Genomic DNA, 26,620 nt, shown 5'->3' with positions numbered 1-26,620 from the left:
TACGCAGGTTATCATAGATGTAACTTTTAACACTTGCTGATGGTGATGGCTTAAAAACATGGCTGATCTTTTAAGATAAAGGACTGAAGTTGCAGAATGCTAGGGATAAATTTGCTGTAGCTTTAGACATTGACCAAAGTACTGGTCTACCTGTTTATTCACCTGTGACGCAACAAGTGAATCTACTGGAAGAATTGGTGTGAGAAATGACAATACAGCGTTGTGCCTGAAACAAAATGAGTCCATCATGCATAGTCGTTTATAATAATGGTTGTCTTTATTAAAGAGTTTATCTAACTGGGATTACATACCACTTAAGGGTCAAGATGGGCTCTCGGGAACCTTTTAAAGGTAGTCCTCACAAAGCAGTCCTTCCAAGGAGATCCCAAAGCTATGGGGCCAAGTCTAATGAGGCTGGTTCTCTTCAGGAACTCTTTTGCTCTCTCTCTCTCTCTCTCTCTCTCTCTCTCTCTCTCTCTCTCTCTCTCTCTCTGGGGCAGGGGTTTAGACTGGGACAGGAAAGGGGGTAAGACAGGCAGGCCCTCCTTCTGTAGTCCTTAACTGTCGTGGAACACTTGCTTTGTAGACCAAGCTGGCCTCTAACTCAGAGATCCCCTTGCCTCCGCCTCCCCAGTGCTGGGATTAAAGGTATTAGCCCCTCCTGTTCTCAGGGGTGAGTGGCAGCAACATCGGGTACTGCATCCACAGCTTCTGCATGTGACTCCGGGAGTGGGAGCAAGGTTTGCACATGGAAACTGTCTTCCTGTCCTCGAACCAGCTTTCGGAAGTCCACATGGGCCATGCTGGAATAGAGGGCTGAGATCAGCTTTCCAGAGCTTGGACAGCGACAGCGTGCTGCTGGCAGCTCTTGGCTTCCAAGGTGCACCTGGCTTGGGAGGTGAGAGCATCCCTCGCAGTGTGCGCCGTCCCAGGCTGTCCTCCCACCCCGTGCCATGCTGCCCCTCGCAGTGTGCACAGTTCCACGCCGCCCCTCAAAGTACGCGCAGTCCCACGCCGCTCGTCGCACTACGCAGTCCCACGCCGAGCGTCCCCAGGACCTGCGCACAGCGCCTCCTCCGCACAGCCCCCCCCCACCCCCCCCACCAGCTCGCCCGGCCGCGCTGCTGCAGCCCCCGCCGCCGCCGCCAGGGGGAGCGCGTCCCCGACGGGAGCCGCGCCGGCTCGCTTCCTCCGAACGCGCCTTCCAACTTGAAGTTGCGGGGCCTCCTGCCTCTCTACCGAGTGGAGAGGAAAGATGGAGACCGAGTCCCGGGCGGTGAGTGCCGGCCGGGGTCTGGGCCCTGCGCGGCGTGGCGCGGCCTCGGAGGGTCTGGAAGGGTGTGCTTCGGAGCCGGAGCCGAAACGCTGTCTGTTGGGTTGGGGAGGAAGGCGGTGCGGCCCCCGCTGCGAAGGGCGACCCGTCGGGTGTGTGAGAATGGGGCTGGGGAACGGCCGGGGACAGCGGGCAGGCTCTGCCCTCCATGGCCAACAAGCGAGCGGAAGCCTTAAGACACTCTCCCGCCCAAACTGCGGCGCCTTCGACGCCCGCGCTTCCGAGGACACATCCTCGTCGTCGCCGGCGGCCACCAGGTGGGTGGCGGTCGACACCCCGCCCTGCCCTGCCCCGCCCCGCCCTGCCCCGCCAGGGAAAGCCGCTGCTACGCGCACAGCCCGGGTCAGGCCTGGGCCCGGCCTGGGGCCTACGGGCCCCAGCGCTGCCCGGTAACCTGGTAACGTGCCGCCGCGCCCCGCCCCGTGCCGGCCGGCAGCCAATCAGCGGGCGCCAGCGCAGGGCCCCGGCCAGCTGCGCACGAGGCGGCCTGCGCGTGGTCGGTGCCGTTGAGGGTTCCCGCCACCGCTGCTGGCGGGTTTGCCTGGCAAAATTTCTCGCTGGCTCGCCTTCTTTTCCCTCCCGCACTTTGGTGGGGGAGGGGGGAGACCCTCGCGTCGGTGCCCCAGTTCACGATGACCCGAGAGAACCCGACGAAGTTGTCAGTTCGGCCATTTCCCCCATCGCCTCCACCTGCTGGCCCCAGAGGGGAAGGAGCACCGAGGCGGTGACGGCGACGGTTAGCCCACCTCTTCCCTTTTGTCCTTGCAAAGATGGACCGTTTCTAGGGTTTTTTGGTTTTGGTTTTGGTTTTGTTTTTTTAAGTCCCAGAGAAGGAGGCAGTGAGGCCATATTACTCTAATAAACTTCTTAGTGGCCACCCTTTACAACGAAGCAGAGGAGCCCGCACTAACAGCTGGGGAGCAGCCGCTGCCTCCATGCTTTCAAACGGTTGACAATTAGAGGTTCCTGGTATTTGAGCCACGGCTAATCTCTAAGGAACTTAGATATTACCTCTGCCCAAGCCTTGTAGCTGCGAACAGTACAAGTGTTCTAGAATATGACTGGTACTAAGGTCCATATCCAAATGTTCAGCACATGCTACGCAGATTTCTCCTGGAACAAATGTCTATTTGTTCATACATTCACCAGATACTCATTGAACACTTGTTATGTCATGTTTCTGGTTTACACGTTGCAGTGTGTGTGTGTGTGTGTGTGTGTGTGTGTGTGTGTGTGTATAACCTTCTGCCTTCATGAATATTGTAGCATAGTGCAAAGTGACAGGTAAATATATATATTAGCAGGTGATAAATAATAAAAAAGCAGTTAACATTCACAACAGGATAGAAGCCTTTAAAACAAAGGGATGAAATAAATTGGTTGTCTAAAATATAAATAAATTTTTCCTAGGTGAGTTGCCTGGAGTCTCTTCATTGGGACTGTTTTCATGCACCTCTCATGAAAAAGGATGGAATTTGTCTTCTTATTTAAATGTGAGGACAAACTGTAGTTTTTACAGAATTTTCTGAACTTTTTAATTATTATTTAACAAGTTCTCTGCTATAAATTAGTTGGCAAAGAGACAAAGTTATATCTGTTGATGCTAGAAGATTTTCTCTGGTAGTATATTTTCTAGAATATCATTGGTACTATTTACAATTAGAGATTTCCTTTGTTGAAACAGAAATAACTATTGTTTCTGTTACTATTACATATTACTGTCCATCTCTGTTTATTTCCATTTCCTAATATGCCATATATTATAGTTAGCTGATACTTTGTACTATGATATAATATTCATGAGGACATGGAATTTGCCTTTTCATATTTTAATCATAGAAACATCTAAAGTAGTGGTTTGGTTGGCCAATAAAATGAAATATAGAAAAGGACAACTCTACCATCTAAATTAAAACTTCAATGTTTCTCAGCAAATTATGAACTTTAGTATTTTTGAAGAAGTTGATATGCTAGACTGTCTTAAAAGTCTCAGAAGGAAATAATAGATATTTTGTTGTTATTTTGTTTTGTCTTGTTTGTTTTGCTTTGTTTTGTTTTTGTTTTTCTGGACAGGGTTTCTTTGTGGCTTTGGAGGCTTTCCTGGAACTAGCTCTGTAGACCAGGCTGACCTTGAACTCACAGAGATCCACCTGCCTCTGCTGGGATTAAAGGTGTGTGCCACCATCACCTGGCTAAGAAATAATAGTTTTTTAACGTGTTTCTTAATTTTTTTCACTGTTTGGTTGCCAATATGCAAAGTTTTATACATTGATATTGATAAGCCAGTTTAGAAGTATGAACATAATGGATACATACTGAGCTCAAGTCTTTATCATGTAAATCTATATATAGTTAAGTGTTTAGGTATGTAAATTTTTCACCGATTAGCCCTTGCAGGCCTAGAACTATGCAGACCAGGCTGGCCTTGAAGTCACAGAAATCTGCCTGCTTCTGCCTCCCCCACTTCACCAAGCTAGGTATGTCATTTTCTTAAAGATCAGTCTAATTTTCAAGAGGATACATGCACTTAAAGTTTTGACTTCCAGGTCAAATTGTGCAAATTTATTAACTTGTCAGTGCTCCTTAGCCTACGACTACCAAGAACATGTCTGTAATTGAGTTGTGTCTGTGAAGTCATTGGAACTAGGAAGAAAGTACACTTGGGTCCTCTCAGGTGTTAAGAACTTGATTTATACCATGTAGGTTTGAGAGTTTTAGACAAGATTTCAGGAAGAAGGGCTTGTTGTGAGTGCATGTTGTGAGGAAATGGGAATATTTCTATAGTTGTGCAAATTATTACTTAAAAGGTAAATTGGTAAAGGAGACATGGTTGTAATTCTCATAGTGTAGACAGTGTTTTTGTTTTTTATCAGTATTCAGGCATGATTAAAGAATGCTTCTTTTCCTCTTGGTACATTGTAATTTAATGACTTCATCTAGTGTTGATCTCTTTTAACAAGAGAACAGCCTGCTGGCTGTGAGTGCCAGGCCAGCTTTTCACTGCTAGACACAATGGCTGGCCAGAGCATCTTTTCTTTCTCTCTCTCACTTCTTTATGAATTTAATGCTTTATTTGGTGTTTGTTTTTTGTGAGACACAGTTATTCTGAATAGCCCTGGCTGTCCTGGAACTCACTTTGTAGACCAGGCTGGCCTCAAAATCACAGAGATCCTCCTGCCTCTGTCTCCTGAGTGCTGGGATTAAAGGTGTGCATCACCACAGCCGGCTTATTTAATGTTCTTCCTTAACAAATCGCATTCCTCATAATTATTGGAAGTAAATTTGAGCAGTACATTTAATAGTAAGCAATTCTCCAGAGTAAAGTAATTCATTTAATTTTTATTTCCCCCCAAAGCTATGAAGTCTAATTTAGTCTTGGTAATTTTGGAATAAAGTTCAAGTCAAGTACATGACATTTTACCTAAATGACTATTTTGATGGCCCTGCCCCATGCTCAAAGGTTTAAATGACTTTATTTTACAGCAAACAACAAATCAGACACAAACAGATTCATTATCTCCATCCCCTAATCCTGTGTCACCTGTGCCTTTGAATAACCCAACAAGTGCCCCAAGATATGGAACCGTGATCCCTAACCGCATCTTCGTAGGAGGAATTGACTTTAAGGTATATATTTGTGGGTGCAACATGGTGGGTGGGAAAGAAAAGATGTTTTGTTTTTATTTGCAATTGAATATTTCATTTTTCAGCAGTTGCTTCCTTATCTGACATAAAAATCACATTTACATATTAGTTAATAGGTTTTACATTGTCATGGATTAAATATAAATAACCGTTTCAATGATCGTGTAGGTTAATTTATGTGTGTATTCTTGTCCAGTCTCACACAAGGAAATTGAGGGTTCTTTCATTGCTGTCTGCCCCTTGGCAGTACTGTTGGAAATCTACTTTTCCCCTCTTTCTTTTTAAGTAGTCTGTTTTTCTCACTCATTGTTCAGTATTCTTCCTTTCTCAGCATACTTCAGTTATGCTTTCTTATATGATGTTCGTTACCTAGATAATTTCAATTTTCAAATGAAAACTTAATCTAAAGATTTTAGTCTTCTAAACCATATATTATATATATATGAAATTTATTTTATGTATATGGTTTATGTATATGGTTCTGCATGCCAGAAGAGGGCATCAGATCCCATTATAGATGGTTGTAAGCCACCATGTGGTTACTGGAATTGAACTCAGGACCACTGGAAGAGTTACCAGTGCTCTTAATTCCTGAGCCATCTCTCTAGCCCTAAACCCTGTATCTTTTTCCTAACTTTTATCTGGCATTTTAAATCCATGTTCTAGACTTCAATTTAATACAAATAGCTTTCTTTGATAGCATTTCTGATCTGTTCATTTAAAAGACCTTGTGGTCCAGAAAGAGAATCTGTACAAAAGCATGCTATATCAGCTCATCAATTGTTTCACTCTTTCAGAAAAGCATGGTTGAAATGATTTTCAGTAATCCTGTATACGAAGTAGTGATAGATATGTAAAAGAAAGGTATAATCACATATCCTTACTTGAGGAGTGGATATAACTTGGTGGTAGAGGTTTACCTAGCTTGTGGAGGCACTAAACATACAAATACACAAATACACACACACACACACACACACACACTTCCAAATGGATTTATAATATCATTTCTAAGTTTACATATTAGAAATTATAAGGATGGATGCCTTTTGTAATAAAAGGTGCCATGATTTGTGATTTGTGATACCTACCTTATTTTCATATGCACTATCACAATTTAGTTAAAAGTACTTTTTCTTTTACTTAAGAAAAATGCTGTGCCTAGTGTACTTGTCAAAATAATGATTCTTAATATGTGATTGTTTCACTATAAATAAATATGCTGTATAAAATACTTACCTTTGGAAAGATTTTTCTGTACCTATGGAAAGTACAGGTATTCATGCTTAGAATTCATTCATATTAAACATCTCAGTGAACTTTTAAAATAACTATTTAACAAATCTGAACATCTTCCTGTAAGTCACTAAAACACATCAAGGGCAATATGAATCTTAGTGATTATTGTTTCTAATCAGCCACCGTTTTAACAGAATTCTTTCTCTTGAGACATCTTTTTCAAAACCACAAAATAATTTCCTATAGTAGTCAACAGTGTCAGGCTTTTATGGACTGTCCCCCTGCAGACATTCCCCTTACTCTACAAGTTAGTGACTGAGTTAGTGGCTAAGGTAGGAAGGGATTCCCCCCTCCAGAAAATAGTGTGGATTAACTTGTCTAAATTCCAATAACAGTTCTCATTCTAGCATTGATTCCAGTTTTAGAAATTCCATTCTAAAATAAAGGTAATTGACTTATTCTTAGATTTAGTGTTTGTCATTGTCCAATTTAACAGGGTTAAAGTTATTATCCAAAATAACAGATCGTGTACTTAAGTAAGTGAGGTAAGAGTTCAAGTCAAAACGAGTGGCTGTGCTCTAAGACGTCTTTTGGTTCTCCTTCAGGTAAACTTAAAGTTACACTAACAAGAAAATATTTGCAACTGAACCCAAAAATAATTGCCATGAATTCACCATAAATACTCTGGGAATAGCTCTTCATTATCTTATCTATTTTAGTAAAAGCAGATATTCCCAAACCATCTGTTTACACATTTTGAACATTGTGTCTATTATACTAAGTTTATCGGATGATTATCATGTCTGTAGTATCATCATAATGTCTGTAGTTAGCTAAAATGTGTGTTGAGTACAGATAAAATGTCTTATAATTTGAAATATTATAGTCACTTTGTAACTTATTATGGCAAATTCAAATATTAGGGAAATATATATTCCTTTCCTAAGGCCTGAGTCTTCCCAAAGACTGTTGATTACCATAAATGACTGGATTGGGCCATTGGGACCTACTTTCACTGCTGCAATTGCTGGCCTCCCCAAATACTGGAGCCAGTAGTAATGCAGCCTATAGTGTACATAATCCTAGTTAGCATTCTTAAAAGTCACTAAAAGATTCCCTTACACAGTTAGCAATCTTTGCAGTTTTAGAATAATTCAGTTTAAAGTAGCTGTCTAGCTAGTATGTGAAGCAGAATACATAGATTTTATTAGCAATGATTTTGCCTATTCTTTAATGTGTAACTTGTTTTCTATGTTTTTTGTGTCTCCACAACGAGCATTGGAATTCTTTCATCTTTTATTGATTAAAATGTTTATTAATATTTTCTTTTTATTTCATTAGACAAATGAAAATGATTTAAGAAAATTTTTTTCCCAGTATGGGTCTGTAAAAGAAGTGAAGATTGTTAATGACAGAGCTGGAGTATCCAAAGGGTGAGTATCACTGAACAGGTTATATGGAATGATGAATTGTATTTTGTTGGGTTAGGTTTGTATTAATATACTTTGTCTCCATTTTCTTAGTAGAGAATTTTTGTCCTCTTTTTTTCCCATGCACGCGTGTACGTGCAAATGCATGTGTGTGTGTGTGTGTGTGTGTGTGTGTGAGAGAGAGAGAGAGAGAGAGAGAGAAAGTGTGTGTGTGTGTTTTATTTGGGTAAAGAAGGACTCTATAATATTTCTTAATCTAAAAACTTACTTTTTCATGGAAAGGGGTCATTCACTGTAATATGACAAAAAAAATGTTGCAGGGCAAATTGTATAGTAGCTAAAGAAGCAGAAGCTGAAAGAACAGATACTTCTGAAATTATATTCTTGTTTTAAAGTATAAGGGAGTTTATTTTAAAGTTGCTGACCTGAAAGAATGTCTGTGGTCTGTGATTCAGAATCTAGTTAAGGAAAAAATGAAAAATGTCACTCTAATAAGAATAATAAATTGTCAAATCAAAAATTGTGGTAATTTGAAAGAGAATGGTCCCCATAGGCTCATATATTTGAATGCTTGGTCACCGGGTAGTGGTCGAAAGGATTTAGAAGTGTGGCTTGTTGAAGGAAGTGTATCACTAAGTGAGGGCTTTGGGCTTTCTAAAGTCCAAAGCAGGCCCAGTATCTCTCCCTGTGTCTATGGACCCAGATGTCAAACTCTCAGCTCCTTCTTTGTGTGCCACCAGGATTTCCAGCATGATGACAGTAGATTAAACCTCTGAATCTGTAAGCCAGGCCCTGTTAAATGCTTTCCTTTATAAACGTTGCCACGGTCATGGTGTCTCTTCACAGCCATGGGACAATGGCTAAAACAAGAATAAACATTGAAACTAGTAGACTATGTCCTGTAATGTATAGAGCTATTTCAGGATTTCTTTGTGTACACAACCCAAAAATTTCTGAGAGAAAAAGTGGTTTCCATAGTACATTCACATAAGGAGTTTTGTTGCAAAATCAAAAGAAAATAGATAAGACTATGGAGGTGAGGAAAGGATTGTGTTTGTTTTCTTCAAATAGAGAAATATATTTACAGAATTAATCCAAGGAACCAATAAGATAGAAACCATTATTAATGAGAAATGGCATGGAAGAATGGCAGGGACTAATGTGGCAGAGATGGTGTTTTCACAGATACTGTTTTTAACAAAAAACTTCCCGAGGCTGCCAAACAATATTAAGATGAGTTCACATTATATCTTTCTCATTTGTCTAAAAGAATTTACATTATTTTGGTAATACTTTTGTCATTGAAAAGCCTAGGAAGTCAGATGTAATCTAGTAAATATCCTGGAGATTGGGACAGGAAGCTTGCAAATTGGAGCTCAGCATGGGTTACCCTCTTCAACCAAAAAAAGGGGGGAAGGGGTAAGGCTATTGCTTAACTTCCACAAGACCCTAGGTTCACCCCTTGAACCACAGAAAATAATGGGGAAAGAGATGAAGAAAAACAGGTGAGATACTAAATTAAAGGGTGCATTTCTATGACACAAATGAGGATCAGGATAATAAAGATTCTATTTCAGAGAGAGAACGATTAGAAGAACATTAGAAATTACAAAGTAAGTAATAGGAAAGCAGAAAAGTGGCCAGTAGGGAACAATTACAATTCCTGTCCCAGATCTTGAACGAGAGATGTGGAAGCAATTATGAAGGGCTGGGCCCTCTGAGAAGTTCAGACAGCAGAAGATTGCAACAGTGAAGGTTATGATGGTTTAGTCTTCTGTGGCTGGTAGATCGCCAAATCTGAAGCTAAATAGTAGAGACTAGCAGACCTACACCTGAGGTTAGCACATACTCCAACTCTTAGAGCCACATGTAGGCATAGGACTTATCTGTTGACAGGCTAGAGGATAGCCACAACTCAGCCCTTACCTTCTGCAGCCTCCTCTCTCCTAGCGGACAATTAATTTTTAATGGGATTTGAAAGCACTAAGACTAGTCCTTTGGATTATGTGTCAGTGCTCTGTCTTCCTTAGTCCTCAAAACACTTGGGAACACTATTTGACTTAGACAATAGCTGTGTCAGGTTGTTCAGACTAAGGAATTTCTAGAACATGGAAGAATTTACCTGGCCTACAAGTACAATGCTAACTGTGGCCACAAAGGCTCCTGGTACGCAATAAAAGCAATGATCCTAAAGTGAAGACATCTTGGAGCATGTTGACACGTGGCTAGTGCAGGCTCAACACTGACCTAATTTTAGGAAAGACAGATGACTCCACTTTCAGCTACACACTGCCTTTCACATATTAGAGAACAAGGAAGAAACTGTCCAATATTTTGTCTTGGTTGTTTTATTTTGCTAGTGTGTTTTTGGAGCCTTGTAGTTTTCCTTTTTTTAACTATAGCTTAAAAATGCTTTTCTCTTGTATTCTCACATTTAATTTGCTTATACCCTTTTCCTTTATTGGGCAATCACAATTATTTAAACTCTCACTTCTCCCTCCCCCCACTTCACAGCTTATTTCTGCATTCATTTTCCTTTTTTTCATTTAACTTTGCCTCTTTTCTTTTTCGCCTTTGCAAGCCGCTTGTGATTTCAATAACTTGCTACTTTTACATTTACCCTAACTTTTTAACATAATAGCTTATACATTATTTTTGTCCTTTTCTGGTCATTGCTGGTCATTGGTGGTATATTAGTGTCATTCAAGTATATTTCTCATCTGTTTTAGGTTAGTGTTCTAGCCATTTGTCTTCTCATTAGTGGGTGGTAGTGGGGAATGAGCCATGAAGAAGGCTACTGAAAAGGTTCCTTTTAAGAAATTGAAGACATATCCATAACAGTAAATCTATAAATCACAAGAAACATGAAAAGGCAAGGGAGTACCCATAAGATCATAACTCCTTAATTTTTGTGAAATCTAAATATAAGAAGAAAGAAGTGAACAGAGAATTTAAAACTCCTTTTGTAAAATGACTAGTGACTTCAAATTGTGTGCAAACAAGCAAATTATTGACATAAGAAACTCAATTCAAGACTGGTTGTTTTATCATTTTATGTTCTTGGGATTTTGTTTGTTTTTCCTTTTTTTATATTAATGTATTTTATTTTACATATCGCTCTTATTTCCCTCTCCCTCCCTTCCTCTTCCCCTCTCTCCCACACTACCATGCCCCACAACTACCCTCCCCTCCCATCTCCCCCAACTCCAAATGTAAGGTGATGCCTTCCAGGAGGGGTCATCTATATCTGTAAAGTCATTTGGACATCTCTCCTGTGACTAGCTTAAGGAAGGATACCTCCATGGGGGATGTGCCCCCAGAGTACTTTTATGTACCAGGAATATCCTGGTTCCACTGTTTGAGAACCCATAGACTGCCTAGGCCTTCTAGCTGAGACCCATGTTCAGGAGGTCTCAGTCAGTCCGTGCTGGATTCCCAGCTACAGTCTGGGGGCCCATTGGCTCCTCATTGATCAGGTCAGCTGTCTCTATGTGCTTCTGCAGCCTGGTCTTGTCCTCCCTCTCTGCATCTGGATTCCAGTTCAGCTCAGTTTCATTGTGGGTGTTTGCTTCTGTTGCCATCAGCTACTAGATGAGGGCTCCATGATGGTGGATAAGATAGTCGTCAATCTCATTATCAGGGAAGGCCATTTATGGTAGCCTTTCCACTGTTGCTCAAATTGTTAGTTGGGGTCAGTCTTGTAGGTCTCCAGACATTTCTCTAGGTTCAGGTTTCTCCTCAAACCTATAATGGCTCCCTCTTTTATTCTCTCTCTCTCTCTCTTTCTCTCTCTCTCTCTCTCTCTCTCTCTCTCTCTCTCTCTCTCTCTCTTTCTCTCTCTCTCCTGATTCAATCTTCCTAGTCCCATGTGCTTTCCTCTCCTCCCCTTCTCTTTCTCCTAGTTCCCTCTCCACTCACTGCCTTTTCCCACTCCCCATGTGCTCTGGAGATTTTGTCCCTTTCCTCTTCTGTGAGGGACCTTATATGAATCTCTTAGAATCCTCCTTGTATCCTAGTTTCTCTGGCGGTGTGAATTATAGGCTAGTGATCCTTTGCTCTACATCTAGAATCCATATATAAGCAAGTACATGTTCCTCTTTTTGTGACTGGGTTACCTCATTCAGGATGGTTTCTTCAAGTTCCACCCACTTGCCTATGAATTTCAAGATTACATTGTTTTTTCTTTTCCTGCAGAGTAGTATTCCATTGTGTAAATGTGCCACATCTTCTTTATCCATTCTTCAATTGAGGGGCATCTAGGTTGCTTCCAGGTTCTTGCTATTACAAATAATACTGCTAAAACATACTTGAGCACATGTCTTTGTTGCATGGATGTGGATCATTTGGGTATATACCTAAGAGGGGGGGGATTTACGGGTCCTGTGGTAGACTGATTCCCATTTTCCTGAGAAACAGCCATACTGATCTCCAAAATGGCTGTACAAGTTTGCACTCTCACCAGCAGTGGACAAGATTTTCCCTTTCTCCACATCCTCTCCAGCATAAGTTGACATTGGTGTGTCTAATTTTAGCCATTCTGGCAGTAGTAAGATGGTATCTCAAAGTTGTTTTGATTTCCATTTCCGTGATAGCTAAGGATGTTGAGCACTTTCTTAAATGTCTTTCAGCCTTTTTGATTTCCTCTTGAGAGTTCTCTATTCAGTTCTGTATCCCATTTTTAATAGGGTTATTTGGTGTTTTGTTGATTAGTTTCTTGAGTTATTAATATATTTTGGAGATCAGCCCTCTGTCAGATGTAGTATTGTTGAAGATCTTTTCCAAGTCTGTAGCTGCTGTTTGGTCTTCTCAACTGTGTACTTTGCCTTACAGAAGCTTCTAAGACTGAGGAAGTCCCATTTATTAATTGTCGATCTCAGTGTCTGTACCAGTCTGGAATTATATTCAGGAAGCAGTCTCCTGTACCAATTTGTTCAAGGGTACCTCCTACTTTCTCTTCCAAGAGGTTCAGTGTGGCTGGATTGATGTTGAGGCCTTTGATACATTTGGACTTGAGTTTTGTGCATGGCCATAGACATGGGTCTATCTGCAGTCTTCTACACACCATCATCCAGTTGTACCACACCATTTGTTGAAGATGCTTTCCTCTTCCCATTGTATACTTTTAACTGTTTTGTCAAAAATCAGGAGTTCCTAGGGGGTGTGGGTTAATATCAGGATTTTAGATTCGATACCATTGGTCTACTTGTCTATTTTTGTGCCAATACCAGGCTGTTTTCAGGACTATAGCTCTGTAGTAGAGTAGGATGGTGATGCCTCCTGAAGTTTCTTTATTGTACAGGATTGTTTTGACTATCCTGGGTCTTTTTGTTTTTCCATATAAAGTTAAGTATTATCGTTTCAAGATCATTGAAGAATTGTGCTGGGATTTTAATGGGGATTGCATTTAATGTAGATTGCTTTTGGCAAGATTGCCATTTTTACTATGTTTATCCTACCTATCCAAGAACATGGAAGAATTTTCCATTTTCTGGTATCTTCTTTAATTTAATTTAATCTTTCTTTAAAGCACAAAGTTCTTATTATATAGGTCTTTCACTTGTTTGGTAAGTGTTATCCCCAGATACTTTATGTTATTTGTGGCTATTATAAAGGGTGATGTTTCTCTGATTTCTTTCTCAGCCCCTTTGTCATCTGAATAAAGTAGGGCTACTGATTTTTTTGAGTTATCTTGTATTCTGCTAGTTTGCTGAAGGTGTGTATCAGCTGTAGGAGTTCCCTGGTACAGTTTTTTTGGGTCACTTATGTAAACTCATCTGCAAATAGAGAAAGTTTGACATCTTCCTATCCAATTTGTAATCCCTTGATCTCCTTTTGTTATCTTATTGCTTTAGCTAGAACTTCAAGTACAATATTGAAGAGATATGGAGAGGGCAGCCTTGTCTAGTTCGTGATTTTAGAGGAATCGCCTTAAGCTTCTCTCCATTCAGTTTGATGTTGGCTGTTGGTTTACAGAATATTGCTTTTATTATGTTTAGGTATGTTCCTGTTATCCCTGATCTCCTCAAGACCTTTATCGTGAAATACTGTGAAAGAGTGTTGAATTTTGTCAGAGGCTTTCTCAGCATCTAGGGAGATGATGATGTGGTTTTTCTTTTCCAGTTTGTTTATATAGTGGAATATGTTGATAAATTTTCATTTGTTAAACCATCCCTGCTACCCAGGGACGAAGCCTACTTTTTCATGTTAGATGATTTCTCTGATGTATTCTTGGATTCAATTTGCCAGTATTTTATTGAGTATTTTTGCATCAGTGTTCATGAGGGATATTGGTCTGTAGTTTCTTTCTTAGTTGTGTCTTTGTGTGGCTTGGGTACCAAGGTGATTGTGGCCTCGTAAAAAGAGTTTGGTAATGAACCTTCTGTTTCCATTGTGTGAAACAATTTGAGGAGTATTGGTATTAGCTCTTCCTTGAATTTCTGGTAGAATTCTGCACTGAAGCCATCTGGCCCTGGGCTTTTTGGTCGGAAGGCTTTTGATGACTGCTTTTATTTCGTTAGGAGTTATAGGTCTATTTAAGTTGTTTGTCTGTTCTTGATTTAATTTTGGTATGTGATGCTTACCCAGAAATTTGTCCATTTCTTTTGAATTTTCAAATTTTGTAGAGTACAGGTTTTCAAAGTATGACCTGAAAATTGTCTGGATTTCCTTAGTGTCCCTTGTTATGTCCCCCTTTTCGTTTCTGATTTTGTTAATTTACATGTTCTCTCTCTCTGCTTTTTCATTAGTTTAGGTAAAGCTTTGTCTATCTTGTTGATATACTCAAGAAACCAACTCTTTGTTGCATTGATTTTTTTTGTATTATTTTCCTGGTTTCTACTTTATTGATTATTTCCTGGCATCTACTCCAGGGTGAGTTTGCTTCTTCTTGTTCTAAGGCTTTCAGTTGTGCTGTTAATTGTCTTATGTACAATCCTCTGTTTTCTTCATATGGGCACTTAGTGCAATGAACATTCCTTGTAGCACTGCTTTCAAGGTGTCCCATAAACATGTCCCATGTTCGGGCATGTTGTGTCCTCATTCTTGTTGAATTTTAGGGAAGTCCTTAATTTCTTTATTTCTTCTTTGACCCAGGTGTGGTGCAATTGCACATTGTTCAGTTTCCATGAGTTTGCAGGTTTTCTGTGATTTGTGTGAATTACAACTTTAAAGCATGGTGGTCTGATAAGCTACAGGGGATTATTCCAATTTTTTTGTATCTGTTGAAGTTTGTTATGTCACCTAGTATGTGGTTGATTTTAGAGAAGGTTCCATGTGGAGCAGAGAAGAAGGTATATTCTTTTGTGTTTGGATGGAATGTTCTATAGATGTCTGTTAAACCCAATTGAGACATAACTTCTGTTAGTTCTTTTGTTTCTTTGTTAAGTTTCGGACTAGTAGTCCTGTCTAGTGGTGAGAGTGGAGTGTTGAAGGTTTTATGTGAGCTTTAGTTTTAGTAGTGTTTCTTTTACGAATGTGGGTGCCTTTGTATTTGGGGCATAGATGTTCAGAATTGAGACTTTGTGCTGATGGATTTCTCCTGTGATGAATACAAAATTACCATCCTCATCTCTTTTGATTGATTTTGGTTTGAAGTCTAACTTGTTAGATATTAGGATAGCACACCTGACTGCTTCTTGGGTCCATTTGACTGGAAGATTTTTCCCAGCCCTTTACTCTGAGGTAATGTCTGTCTTTGAAGCTTAAATGTTTCTTGTATGTAGCAGAACGATGGATTCTGTCTTCATATCCATTCTGTTAGCCTGTGTATTTTTATAGGCGAGTTAAGACCATTAATGTTGAGGGAAAGTAAGGACCATTGATTGTTAATGATTGTTTGTTTTAGATTTGTTGTTAGTGATGGTGTTGTGAATATATTTGCCCTGCTTCACCATTGGGTTCTGGTGAAGTGGGATTATCTATTGGCTATGTCTTTGGGTTGGAGTTTTCCTTCCATAACTTTCTGTAGGGCTGGATTTGTAGATAATATTGTGAAAATCTGGCTTTGTCATTAAGTATCTTGTTTTCTCTGTCTATAGTGATTGAAAATTTTGCTGGGTATAGTAGGACTGGCATTTGTGGACACTTAGTATTTGTAGAACATCTATCTATCCAGGACCTTCTGGCCTTGAGAGTTTCTATGGAGAAGTCAGGTGAAATTTTGATAGGTCTACCTTTATATGTTACCTGGCCTTTTTCCTTCGCTGCTCTTAATATTCTCTCTTTATTCCATATGATAGGAGTTTTGATTATTATATGTCGAGGGGTCTTTTTCTTTGATCCAGTCTATTTGGTGTTTGGTATGCTTCTTGTACTTTCATGAGCATGTCCTTCAGATTGGGAAAGTTTTCTTCAATGATTTTGTTAAATATGTTTTCTGCACCTTTGAGCTGGCCTTTTTGCCTTCCTCTATGCCTATTATTCTTAGGTTTGGTCTTTTCACGGTGTCCCACATTTCCTGGATGTTTTGTGTTAAGGATTTGTTGCATTTAAGATTTTCTTTGGTCGATGAATATGTTTCCTCTAGTTCCTCTTCCATCTCTTGTATTCTGGTGGTTATGCTTCTGTCTGTAGTTCCCAGTTGTTTACCAAGTTTTCTATTTCCAGCATTCCTTCAGTTTGTGTTTTCTTTATTGTCTCTATTTCAGTTTTCAAGTCTTGAACTATTTGCTTTACCTGCTTGTTTTTTCTTGGCTTTCCGTACTTTCTTTAAGAAATTTGTTCATGTGTTCCAATTTTTTGTTTGTTTTTCTTCCATTTCTTTAAGGGATTTTCTCACATCTTCTTTGAGGGCCTCTGTCATTTTTATGAAGATATTTTTTAAGTCGTTCTCTTCTGCATCATCTGCTTTGGGGTGTTCAGGTCTAGTCGTTGTAGAGTCCCTAGATTCTGGTGGTGACATGCTTATCTTTCTATTGTTAGGTGTTTCTTGTATTGCCGTCTTCCCATCACTTTTTCTAGTAGGTGCAGGTAGAGTCTCTCTCTATGTATATGGTACTCCCCCATGTGAGCTTAGGTGGGTCAGAAGTTCTATGTCTGTAGCTCTGGGTGGTCCAAGCTCTGTAAGCGTTCTCTCATCATATCAGGGACCAGCCATGGGGTTCAAAGATCAGGCTCCAGCAGAGGCCCAGGGATGGGTGTCAAAGATCCAGCAGGCAGGGACTCAAGATGGTCCTGAGGGGATAGACAGATCTCTGGGAGGGGCCCGGAACTCCAGCAGAGGACCCGAAGTCAGGGCCAGAAATCAGGCAGGCAGGGATTCAGGGTGGTCCTGCATGGATAGGCAGGTCTAGTGTGCTCAGAGCAGCTCTAGGAAGTTCACCGAAGATGGCAGGATTGTTGGATCCGCCCTCTGTTTCTTTGCTCAACCAGAGCAGTGGGACAGTGGGCAGGGTATGGTCTTGTTTGTTTTTTCATTCTTAGTCTTTACTCTTGCAAAAAAGAATGTCTTAGAATGGTCTTGCTTTACTTACACTGTTTGGTTAGGCTGTATTATTGCTCTTATACGCTTCTTCACCCATTCTTCCAATTTTACTCTGAATTCTTAACATTCAGCCCATGCAGTTTCCCTCTTATTCTCTTTCTCTCGTCCCCATGTCCACTTCATTTTTACTTATTCACTATAATCTTCCAAAATTTTAAACTCTGAAAATTGCCCAACTTTTCCTTTCCAGATATCTTTCCTACCTCACTCAGCCTAAAGTCACTCTGTCCTTAATCCTAGTAACTAATAATTCTGGTTGTACCATCCTACCCTGTTGATCCTCCAGTGGTTATTGAAGATATAAATAACTAACTAGTATGATGTTTGTATTGTGAACCTACCCAGCATTTATGGTTGCTTCTGCAGTTAAACTGTACTCCAGGAGGTTATACTAAGTGTCCTGAGCATATGAACTGAGGATTTAACTCCTGAACTATGCACCTTAACTCTACCACAATCTAGCCCCACTTAAATATTACAAATAATTAAACTTAAAGGATATATCTGATAAAAACTTAATCAACAAAATAACCACAGATGCATGTCTTAATGTGGTAATTAAGAAACATGAAAATCACACAGTACCACATCCCCCAAACATGTAAATTCCATGATAAATGGCCACAAATAAGAGTGAATTAGATGAAATTCAGGATCAGGAATGGAAATGTTTAATGAATTAAATAAACTCTTAAATTAATTCAAATAGGATATAAATAAACAGCTGACTTAAATAAAATCAGTACAGGATATAAGAGAGAAATTTATTAAAAAGAAATACTGAAAACATTAAAAACTGAGTAAGTCAAGTAAAAAATTCAGTAGGAAGCTTCACCAGTAGAATGGATAAAATGGAAACAGGAGAGATGAATTATAATTCTTATATCAACAAAGATAAAATAATAAAACATTAATACAGCATGAGTCCTATGTACAACATTTAGAACCACCAGGATAGAAAAACTCCAAGCTAAGGGCATAAAAGTATTTGGTAGAATTATAGAAATTTAGTTTCTTTTCCTGTAACTGATAGAATACCCTGACAAGAGCAACTTAGGGGCACATTTCATTTTGGCTCATAGCTCAAGAGTACAGTTCATCATGTGGGAAAGTCAAGATAGCCAGAATGTAAATGGCTGGCCACATAGCACAGTCAGAAAGAAGCAAGGAATGCCCACTGATCCTGGGCAAGTCCCTCTATCTCAGTTGATCTAGTCAAGATAGTCATCCACAGGCATGTCCAGAGGCTATCATAACCAAGCCAATTCCACACAGATGTGTCTAGAGGCTTCTCAAGATTCTGTCAAGTTGACTGTTAATGCTATCTGCACTCATGAGCATATAAAAAACAAAATGGACAAAAACAGAAAAGAAATTCTCATATCGTGTTATAATTAAGACACTAACTATTGAGAATGAAGAAAAATACTGAAAGCCACAAGAAATCTGCATTAATAGCAGATTTCTCAACAGAATCCTTTAAAGGCAGGAAAGTATGGAACGATACATTTTAAGCACTAGACAGTAATAATTATTAAGCAACACTACTATATCCAGAAAAATAAGTCATAATTGACGTCTCCCTTCTATGATCAAAAACAAGCAGATGGAATCCATGATTGCTTACATAGCACTACAGAAGATACTTGAATATTTCAGAAGGAAACCAAAATAAATACACAAGGATATTACAGGAAGGAATAAACCACACTAGAAAAGTAGTTAAGGAATAGAAGACCAAACACTAGAAATTTAACAAATAACAAGAATTGATATATCATTCAATAATAACTTTTAATATTAATGGACTAAATCTACAGTCAATATACAAAGTAGTAGATTGAATTGAAAATAGATTCTATTTATTGCTTACAACAAATGTAATCTAAAGAAAAAGGGTGAGAAAAGGTTCTCCAAGCAAATGGAACTAGAAAGCAAACAGAATTGCTGTCTGTGTCTGGAAAATGACTTCAGAACAAAATTAGAAGAGATAACAAATGTTCATGCAGATTAAGGAAACAATTCATTAAGAGAAAATGTTCAAAGCATACATGCCTCAAACACTGATGCACTTAATTTCATAAAACAGGAACTACCAGTGTACAAAAACACAGACTTCCTAACACGATAATATTGGGTCATGTCAGTAATTTAATCTCACCAATAAATCATTCCAGCAGAAAATAGAGGAATGTATTAGTTAAATGACTGGTAGACACCTACATAAATTCCACTGAAACACTGCAGAATACACATTCTTCAAAATGACCCATAAAACTTTCTCTAAAACATGTAATAGGACATAAAGCAAGGCTTATTGAAATTAGGAAAACTGAATTTTTTTGTATCCTGAGCACAGTGGGATAAAGCTAGAAATAAACAGTAAGAAAAACTTTAGAGCATTCATTAACTTGTGAGACATAACATTTTACAGGATAATGATTGAGTCAATGAAAAATAGAGAAATAAATTTCTAGAATTTAATAAAATAAAATAACATACATAAATGTATGAAATAGAATTAAGGCATTCTTCATAGAGGGAAATTCATAGATTAATGCAATCAGATTTCACATAAATCATAATGCATATTGTAGCCATGGAAAAGAATAAGAACAAAACAAAAAAAAAGTCAATAGAAGCAAAGAATCATGATCAGGGAAAAATCAGTAGCATGGAAGTGGGGAATAAAGGAACCAATTTGGCAGAGTAATTTGGAAAGATACACAAGCTCCATAAGTTCTTAGCCAGACTAACCAAAAAAGAGAAGACCCAAATTAACAAAATTAGAGGTAAAAAGGAAGATATTTTCATAGATGTCAGTGAAATTCAGAAAATGATTAGAACATTTTTAAAGCTTATATTCCATCAAATTGGAAACTGAAATGAATTTGTAGACAACACACCATAGATAATATTTTTAAAAAATAAGCAACCACAGAAACATAACTGGTTTATAAGAAACAATGAGAATGGTGCTGAAGAGATGGCTCAGTGAGAGTACTTGCTGCTCTCTTAGAGGACTCCATGTTCGGTTCCCAGAACCCACTTCAGGATCACCATCACCTGTAACTCCAGCTCCAGGAATCTGACACCCTCTGGCTTTTATGAGCATGAGATACACAGACTCATGCAAGCAAAAACATAATTTTTAATTTTTTTAGTAAAAGAAACTACTAGACAGTAAAAAGACTTACCGTGCTCATAGACTAGAAGAATTAATGTGGGAAATGGCTTGTACACCAACAGCAATCTACAACTATAGTGCAAGCACCACCAAAGTTCCAACACTGTTTTACACAGAAATAAGAAAAAAACTTAAAATTCATATAGAAACACAAAAGACTCCAGACAGCCAAAGCAGTTCTGAGCTCAAAGAAAGTTTGATATGTCACACTATTCAAGTTGTACTGCAAAGCTGTAGTCAACAAACAAAAACACCCAGCACAAAACTAACACAAAAACAGACACACAGCTCAATGGAACATAATAGAGGATCCAGATATATACCCACTTAGATACAGCCACTTGATCTTTTCAAAGAAAAGACTTTGCGTTGCTGTGAATCAGCCTCATCAACAATTGTTATTGGCAAATCTGGATAGCTACATGTGAAAGAATGAATGTAAATTTTTACAAAATTCAATTCCTTAAGACTGGAGATAGAGCTCAGTAGTTAAGAGCATGGCCGCCCTTTCAAAGGATTCGGATTCTATTTCCAGCACCCACATGGTAACTCAACACCATCTGTAATTCTGGTTCCAAAGGATCTCACAACTCTTCTGGTGTCTTTGGGCTCGTGGTGCACATTCAAAACTTCATGCACATAAAATAAAAAATGAAACCCCAAATTTAAAAAAAAAAAAATCTTAATGTAAGACCTGAAACTAATACTAATAGAAGGAAACATGTCAGGATACTAGCATAGACAAGCACTTTCTGAATAAGACTCCAGTCACTCAGGAAATAGTAACAGTTAACAACCGGTATTTCATTAAATTCAAAAGCTTCCGCAAAGCAAAGGAAATAATTGAGTGAAGAGATAGCTTACAGAATGAGCTATGGTACCGATGCTACTATACATCAGACAAGATTATTTTCTAGAATATACAAAAAAATTAAAAACTAAACACTCAAAACAAAGCAATTCAGTCTACAAATGAGCTAATAAAATAAGACAGTGTTCAAAATACAAATTACAATTGGTCAATAAATGTATAGGGAAATATTTAACTTTATACCATCAGAAAAAATACAAATAAAAACTACATTGAGATTCCGTCTTATACCAGTCAGAATGGCAGTCACCAATAAAACAATACTAGCAATATACAGACAGAAGGGAATCCTTATATACTGCTGGTGTGAATGTCCAGCCATTGTGGAAATCAGTATGGAAGTCCCTCTAAATAAATAAAAATGAACCTATCATATGACAAAGCTATAAAAATCAATATTTACCCAAAGTACCCCAAGTCAACATATGTCAGAAATAGTAGTGTTTATTGCAGCACTATTCACATTACTCAAATATGGAGCCAACCTGGATATCCATCAACAAAGGAGTAGATAAAGAAAATGTGTTACACAACCATAAAAAAGAATGAAACCATGTTATTTGCAGGAAATTCAGTGCAACTGGTGGTGTGTTATTCAAATTAAATAGACAAATACTCTATGCTTTCATGTGTGGGCCCTAGACTTTATAAATACATAAAATAAGCGCCCTGGTACTAGTACAAAAGCAGATACAAAGACCAAAGGATAGACACAGAAATAAGCCACCTGATTTTCAACAAACATCACAAAAACATACACTGAACAAAAAGCAAATGGTTCTGAGAAAACCAGGTATTTACAGAAAAAATGAACCTAGATATTCCTCACCCTATGCAAAACTCAATTCAAAATGACTAGAGGTCCTTAATATAAGACTTGAAACTTTATTAAATAAAAAAAATTAAATTAAAAAAGAAGATACAACCAAAACTATCTGTCAAAAAAGAAAAAAAAGACTTGAAGCTTTAAAACTGTTAAATGAAAATATTGGAAAAGTACTTCAAGATATAATCATAAGCCAGAATTTTGTGTAAAAGACTCCAATAGCTCAGTTGGAGTTCTTTACACATGAAAGTGGGAAGGGAACCAGAATGGAGAAAAGAAGAAGAAATGAGAAGATAATGGAGTATAAAAATAACATTGAATGCTTGCCCTCATGAAAAATACAAATGTGTGTGTGACCATACATACATCAGAAGGGGAAACTTTTAAGGAATGGACTAGACAGAGGAGTGATGGAGCACAAGAAAGGATCATGGGAAGACAATATAACCAAAGGATACTAAATATAGTTTATGAAAATGTCACAATGAGCTGGGCATGCTGGTACACACCTGTTGTAGATATTCTTTTAAGATGTGCTACATTTACTTGTGCTGTGGAACATTTGTTTAATGATGCAAAGATGTGTTGCATTCTTTATTTTGCATTTGTTTAACTCTGTGAAGCTGTGTTACTTTGTCTGAAACACCTGAATGGTCTAGTAAAGAGCTAAATGGTCAATAGCTAGGGAGGAGAAAGGGTAGGCATGGTTCAAAGGCAGAAAGAATAAATAAGCGAAGAAATCTGAGGTAAGGGAGAGGATCAAGAAGTGAAGGATGAGGACTGCAGGGACCATCCACCAAGTTACACAGCCAGCCACGGATTAAGAAGGAAGGAAAGGCATATAGAATAGACAAAGAGAGGAAAAAGGTAGATGAGATAATTTAAGAAAAACTGGCAAGAAACAAGCCAAGCTAAGAACAGGCATTTATAAGTAAGAATAAGCTTCTATGTGTATTTATCTGGGAGGCCCACCAAAGAGTAAAGAGAGTGTTTTAAAAAAAATACACACCTTTAATCCCAACGCTAGAGAGGCAGAGGCAGGTAGAGCTCAATGAGTTTGAGACAGCCTGATCTACAAATCAAGTTCCATTACAACTAGGGCTGTTACACAGAGAATCCCTATCTTGTAAAACAAAAAGAAGGAAATGTCACGATGGAACCTATTATGTTTAAAAATCAATTAAAATACCAAAAATAGTTGAGTAAAGGCATTTCAGAAAAATAAAAGCTTACACAGAAACAAGTTTTATTCTATCCTGTGTTATAACCTTTTTCCACTGGGTGGTGTGTTATACTAAAAATTAGTGTGAAATAGTCAATGTTTGGATAAACAGAAAAGAGAATTTCATTCTTTTTTTAAAAAAAATTACTTTGATGTTAGTGAAGTAGCCAGGTAATAGAGCACTTACACAGAATGAATGAGGACCTTCCTTCCCCAGCACAAAAACAAATATTAAACAAAAAGGAATACTATTATACATTATCAGTAGTAAAATGATAATCATGATGTTTAACATTATTTGATATCTAAACAGGACTCATACATGTTAGCCATATATTTTTGTTTTATTTTTTCCTGTAGTTTAGTTTTTCAGGCATGACATATATCATAAGTGTTTTTTTTTTCTTTTCCATTTCTTTTTAACCTTAAGTTTTTGCTGTTTATCCCAGTCTGAGGTGGAATTTAGAATACTTTTGCCTCTGCTTCCTGTTTGCTGAGGTTATTTGCATTTAAAAATACATGCAAATACAAAAGTACAAAACATAAATTATTAGGTTAAATATTAATGCTATTTGGGAAATACACTAATAGTATACTTATAGTTTATGTGTAACAATAATAATTAAATGATGGATTTGTAAAGACCTATACAAATATATGAAATTTTGTATTGAAACTTTTATTGCTGATATTTTTCTACTCTGATTCCTCTAAGGCAAACATGTTATTTTTAGAAGTTGGTTGGCTGGCTGGTTAGGTTGGGTTTTTATTTGTTTGTATTTTAAGGATATTACTGGGCTAAAAAATGTATTCAGTGTTGAAGCACTTGCCTTATATGCACAAGACCTTGAGTTTTATCCACAACCTAGAGGAGGGGGATAGGAAAGGAAAGAAACCAAACATTATTGTCCTGTTCTGAAATCTGTTGCATCCCTATCTTGAAACCAGAACACGAATGCATCACAGTGCTAAAACTGAAGATTTCTGAGTTCTTTATTCTCTTCAGTCCCTGTCACTTTGAAAAGCAAGGATGATAGTATTAATCTATGGTCCCCATGCTGATGCAACATACATACAGTGGTAATACTTAAAAAGTAAATGTTAATATAGGTTTAGCCATACATTTCAGTGGTTTTTTTTTTTTAAAGAAAGGAAGGAAGGAAGGAAGGAAGGAAGGAAGAAAGAAAACTTGCAGACCCTAGGTTCAATCCCCAGAACTGGATAAGATTTAATGTAATATTCTAATAAAATGTTAATAATTAATGCATTTGTTTAGGTATGGTTTCATCACTTTTGAAACTCAAGAAGATGCACAAAAAATCTTACAAGAGGTAAGACTGTTCAGTGTATTTACTTCTGTTTTGAAATTTCTTTCTTTGTAACAAATCTTTTATGATAGTAAAATGGTAGAGTACAAGCCAGTGATCTACATATATATGTATATGTGTGTGTGTGTGTGTGTGTGTGTATACTTACATATACATTGGTGTGTTTGTATGTATCTTAAGGTTGCCATTGACCTCTAAGAATGACTCTGAAGAACAATATATTCCAATTCATTACATGAGGATGATTGTTAAGCTATAATGTATTTTATTTGCTTAAACTAGTAATTAAGAATGTATCTGTGTGACATATAAATGGTTTTTTGTAATTCCTAAGAAACACTACAAATGTAGATTACTAGAATAAGATTACCTGGTATTATTTCCTTCCTATGAAAACCTACATAAACCAGTAACATTTAGTAAAATGTCTATAGCCTGTAGTTCATTTTGATATTTTTAACTTATGGCAAGTATAATATTTAAACTTTTTTTAAAGGTAGTTTAATTATGTATTATTAAGATCATACACAGCCAGTTCTTATTCATAATAGTTTTTATTCCATAAAGTTAATATAAAACTGAATTAGTGAATACTGAACTTCTGGTGTTCCTAGTTGAAATACAAGGTAAGGTTTCAAAAAAACCTCTAGTCACAATATTGCCACCAATAAATCAACATATAACCTCATTTCATGTGTTGTTATTTAAAGAAATTGTGTTAGCAAAACTTTTTATTGCTTGTCACAAAGATCTGAGAGGCTACTTAAAAGATGGAAAGATTATTTCAGCTCATAGTCTCACAGGTCTCAGTTCATAGCTGGCTGGTTCTGTTGCTGTGGGCCTTAGGTAAGGTAGAACAATATGACAGTGGATGACTGAGGAAGAGATCTATGTTGAGCTATAGTTCTCAAGAATATGCATACTAGACTTGCTGCCTCCAACTAAGACTTCCCCTTAAAAGTTCCATCATCTCTCATTAATGTTCTCAGATTATTAACCCAGCAGTATTCTGTTAAATCCAACCCCTTATCATCTGATCACCTCCTATGGGTAGATCTATCAGCTGATACAGAGCATTGAACACATGAACTATTTTGAGAAGGGATGGATACTTCATAGCCATAATAAACAACATATTTAACTATTGTTAATCATTGACAATGGATCCATGGCCAATGAGACTATAATACCTGAATTAAGGAGGTCAGTACATTTTCTCCATAAAATATATGACAACCTTCTTATGCTTAGGAACATTAGCTAGTACTTCAGCACCTGTGAGTCATTTTATTTTTAAAAAAATAAAATAGGACATAATGTGAAAAAACATATCTAAAAAGGATATTTCATTATAATTGGATAGCTAGAACAAGAAAAAAACATCACTTTGATCTTAGCTGGGTTCTTTTGTGTTGGACTGTTCATATTTTCTGTACATGGCCACAAATAACCTTGAAATAACTAGAAATAGTGGTTGGAAATTACAAATAAATTTTAGAGAAAACCTGAATTTCAAATACCTAATCAGTAACTAATGATGATGATTACTACATCACTTAGATTCACAGCAGTAGAACCCAAATAAAGACAGTTACTTGAACCCAGACCATCTGTTGAGACTGGGCATGTAGCTCAGTAGGTAGCATACTTGATTCCCAATACTACATAAACCAGGCAATGTGGCATATGCTTGTAATCACAGCACTTGAGAGGTAGAGGCAAAAGGATCAGAAGTTCAAAGTTGTCTGATAATATATCAGATTTTTAGCACAACCTGGGATTCATAAGACCTTGCATTTAAAAGAAGAAGAAGAATTAAAAATTGTCACACAATGTCTGCTAGTTTCATACTGGTTTTCTTCACTGATATTATAAATAATGTATCAAAGTTTACAAATCATGGTGTCAAATAATTTTACAAATCATGATGATGGGATTTTTCCTTTATTTTAGGCTGAAAAACTTAATTATAAGGATAAGAAACTGAACATTGGTCCAGCAATAAGAAAACAACAAGTAGGGATTCCTCGTATGTATTAAGAACTAATGTATTTTTAA

General features: G+C 37.7%; 1 protein-coding gene across 1 annotated transcript; it reads left to right on the top strand.

Moving 5' to 3' along the window:
• The first annotated feature begins 1,481 nt into the window (after nucleotides 1-1,481).
• On the top strand, nucleotides 1,482-26,620 carry LOC127226151 (alpha-protein kinase 3-like). Its single transcript, XM_051190049.1, has 5 exons — nucleotides 1,482-2,069; nucleotides 4,817-4,960; nucleotides 7,559-7,650; nucleotides 24,511-24,565; nucleotides 26,516-26,620. Exons 1-5 carry the CDS (start codon nucleotides 1,482-1,484, stop codon nucleotides 26,600-26,602), a joined length of 966 nt encoding a protein of 321 aa, XP_051046006.1. The 3' UTR covers nucleotides 26,603-26,620.

The sequence above is a fragment of the Phodopus roborovskii genome, unplaced genomic scaffold, assembly GCF_943737965.1.
Source record: "Phodopus roborovskii unplaced genomic scaffold, PHOROB, whole genome shotgun sequence".
Classification (NCBI taxonomy): Eukaryota; Metazoa; Chordata; class Mammalia; order Rodentia; family Cricetidae; genus Phodopus; species Phodopus roborovskii.
This window is presented reverse-complemented; position numbering and strand designations above follow the sequence as displayed.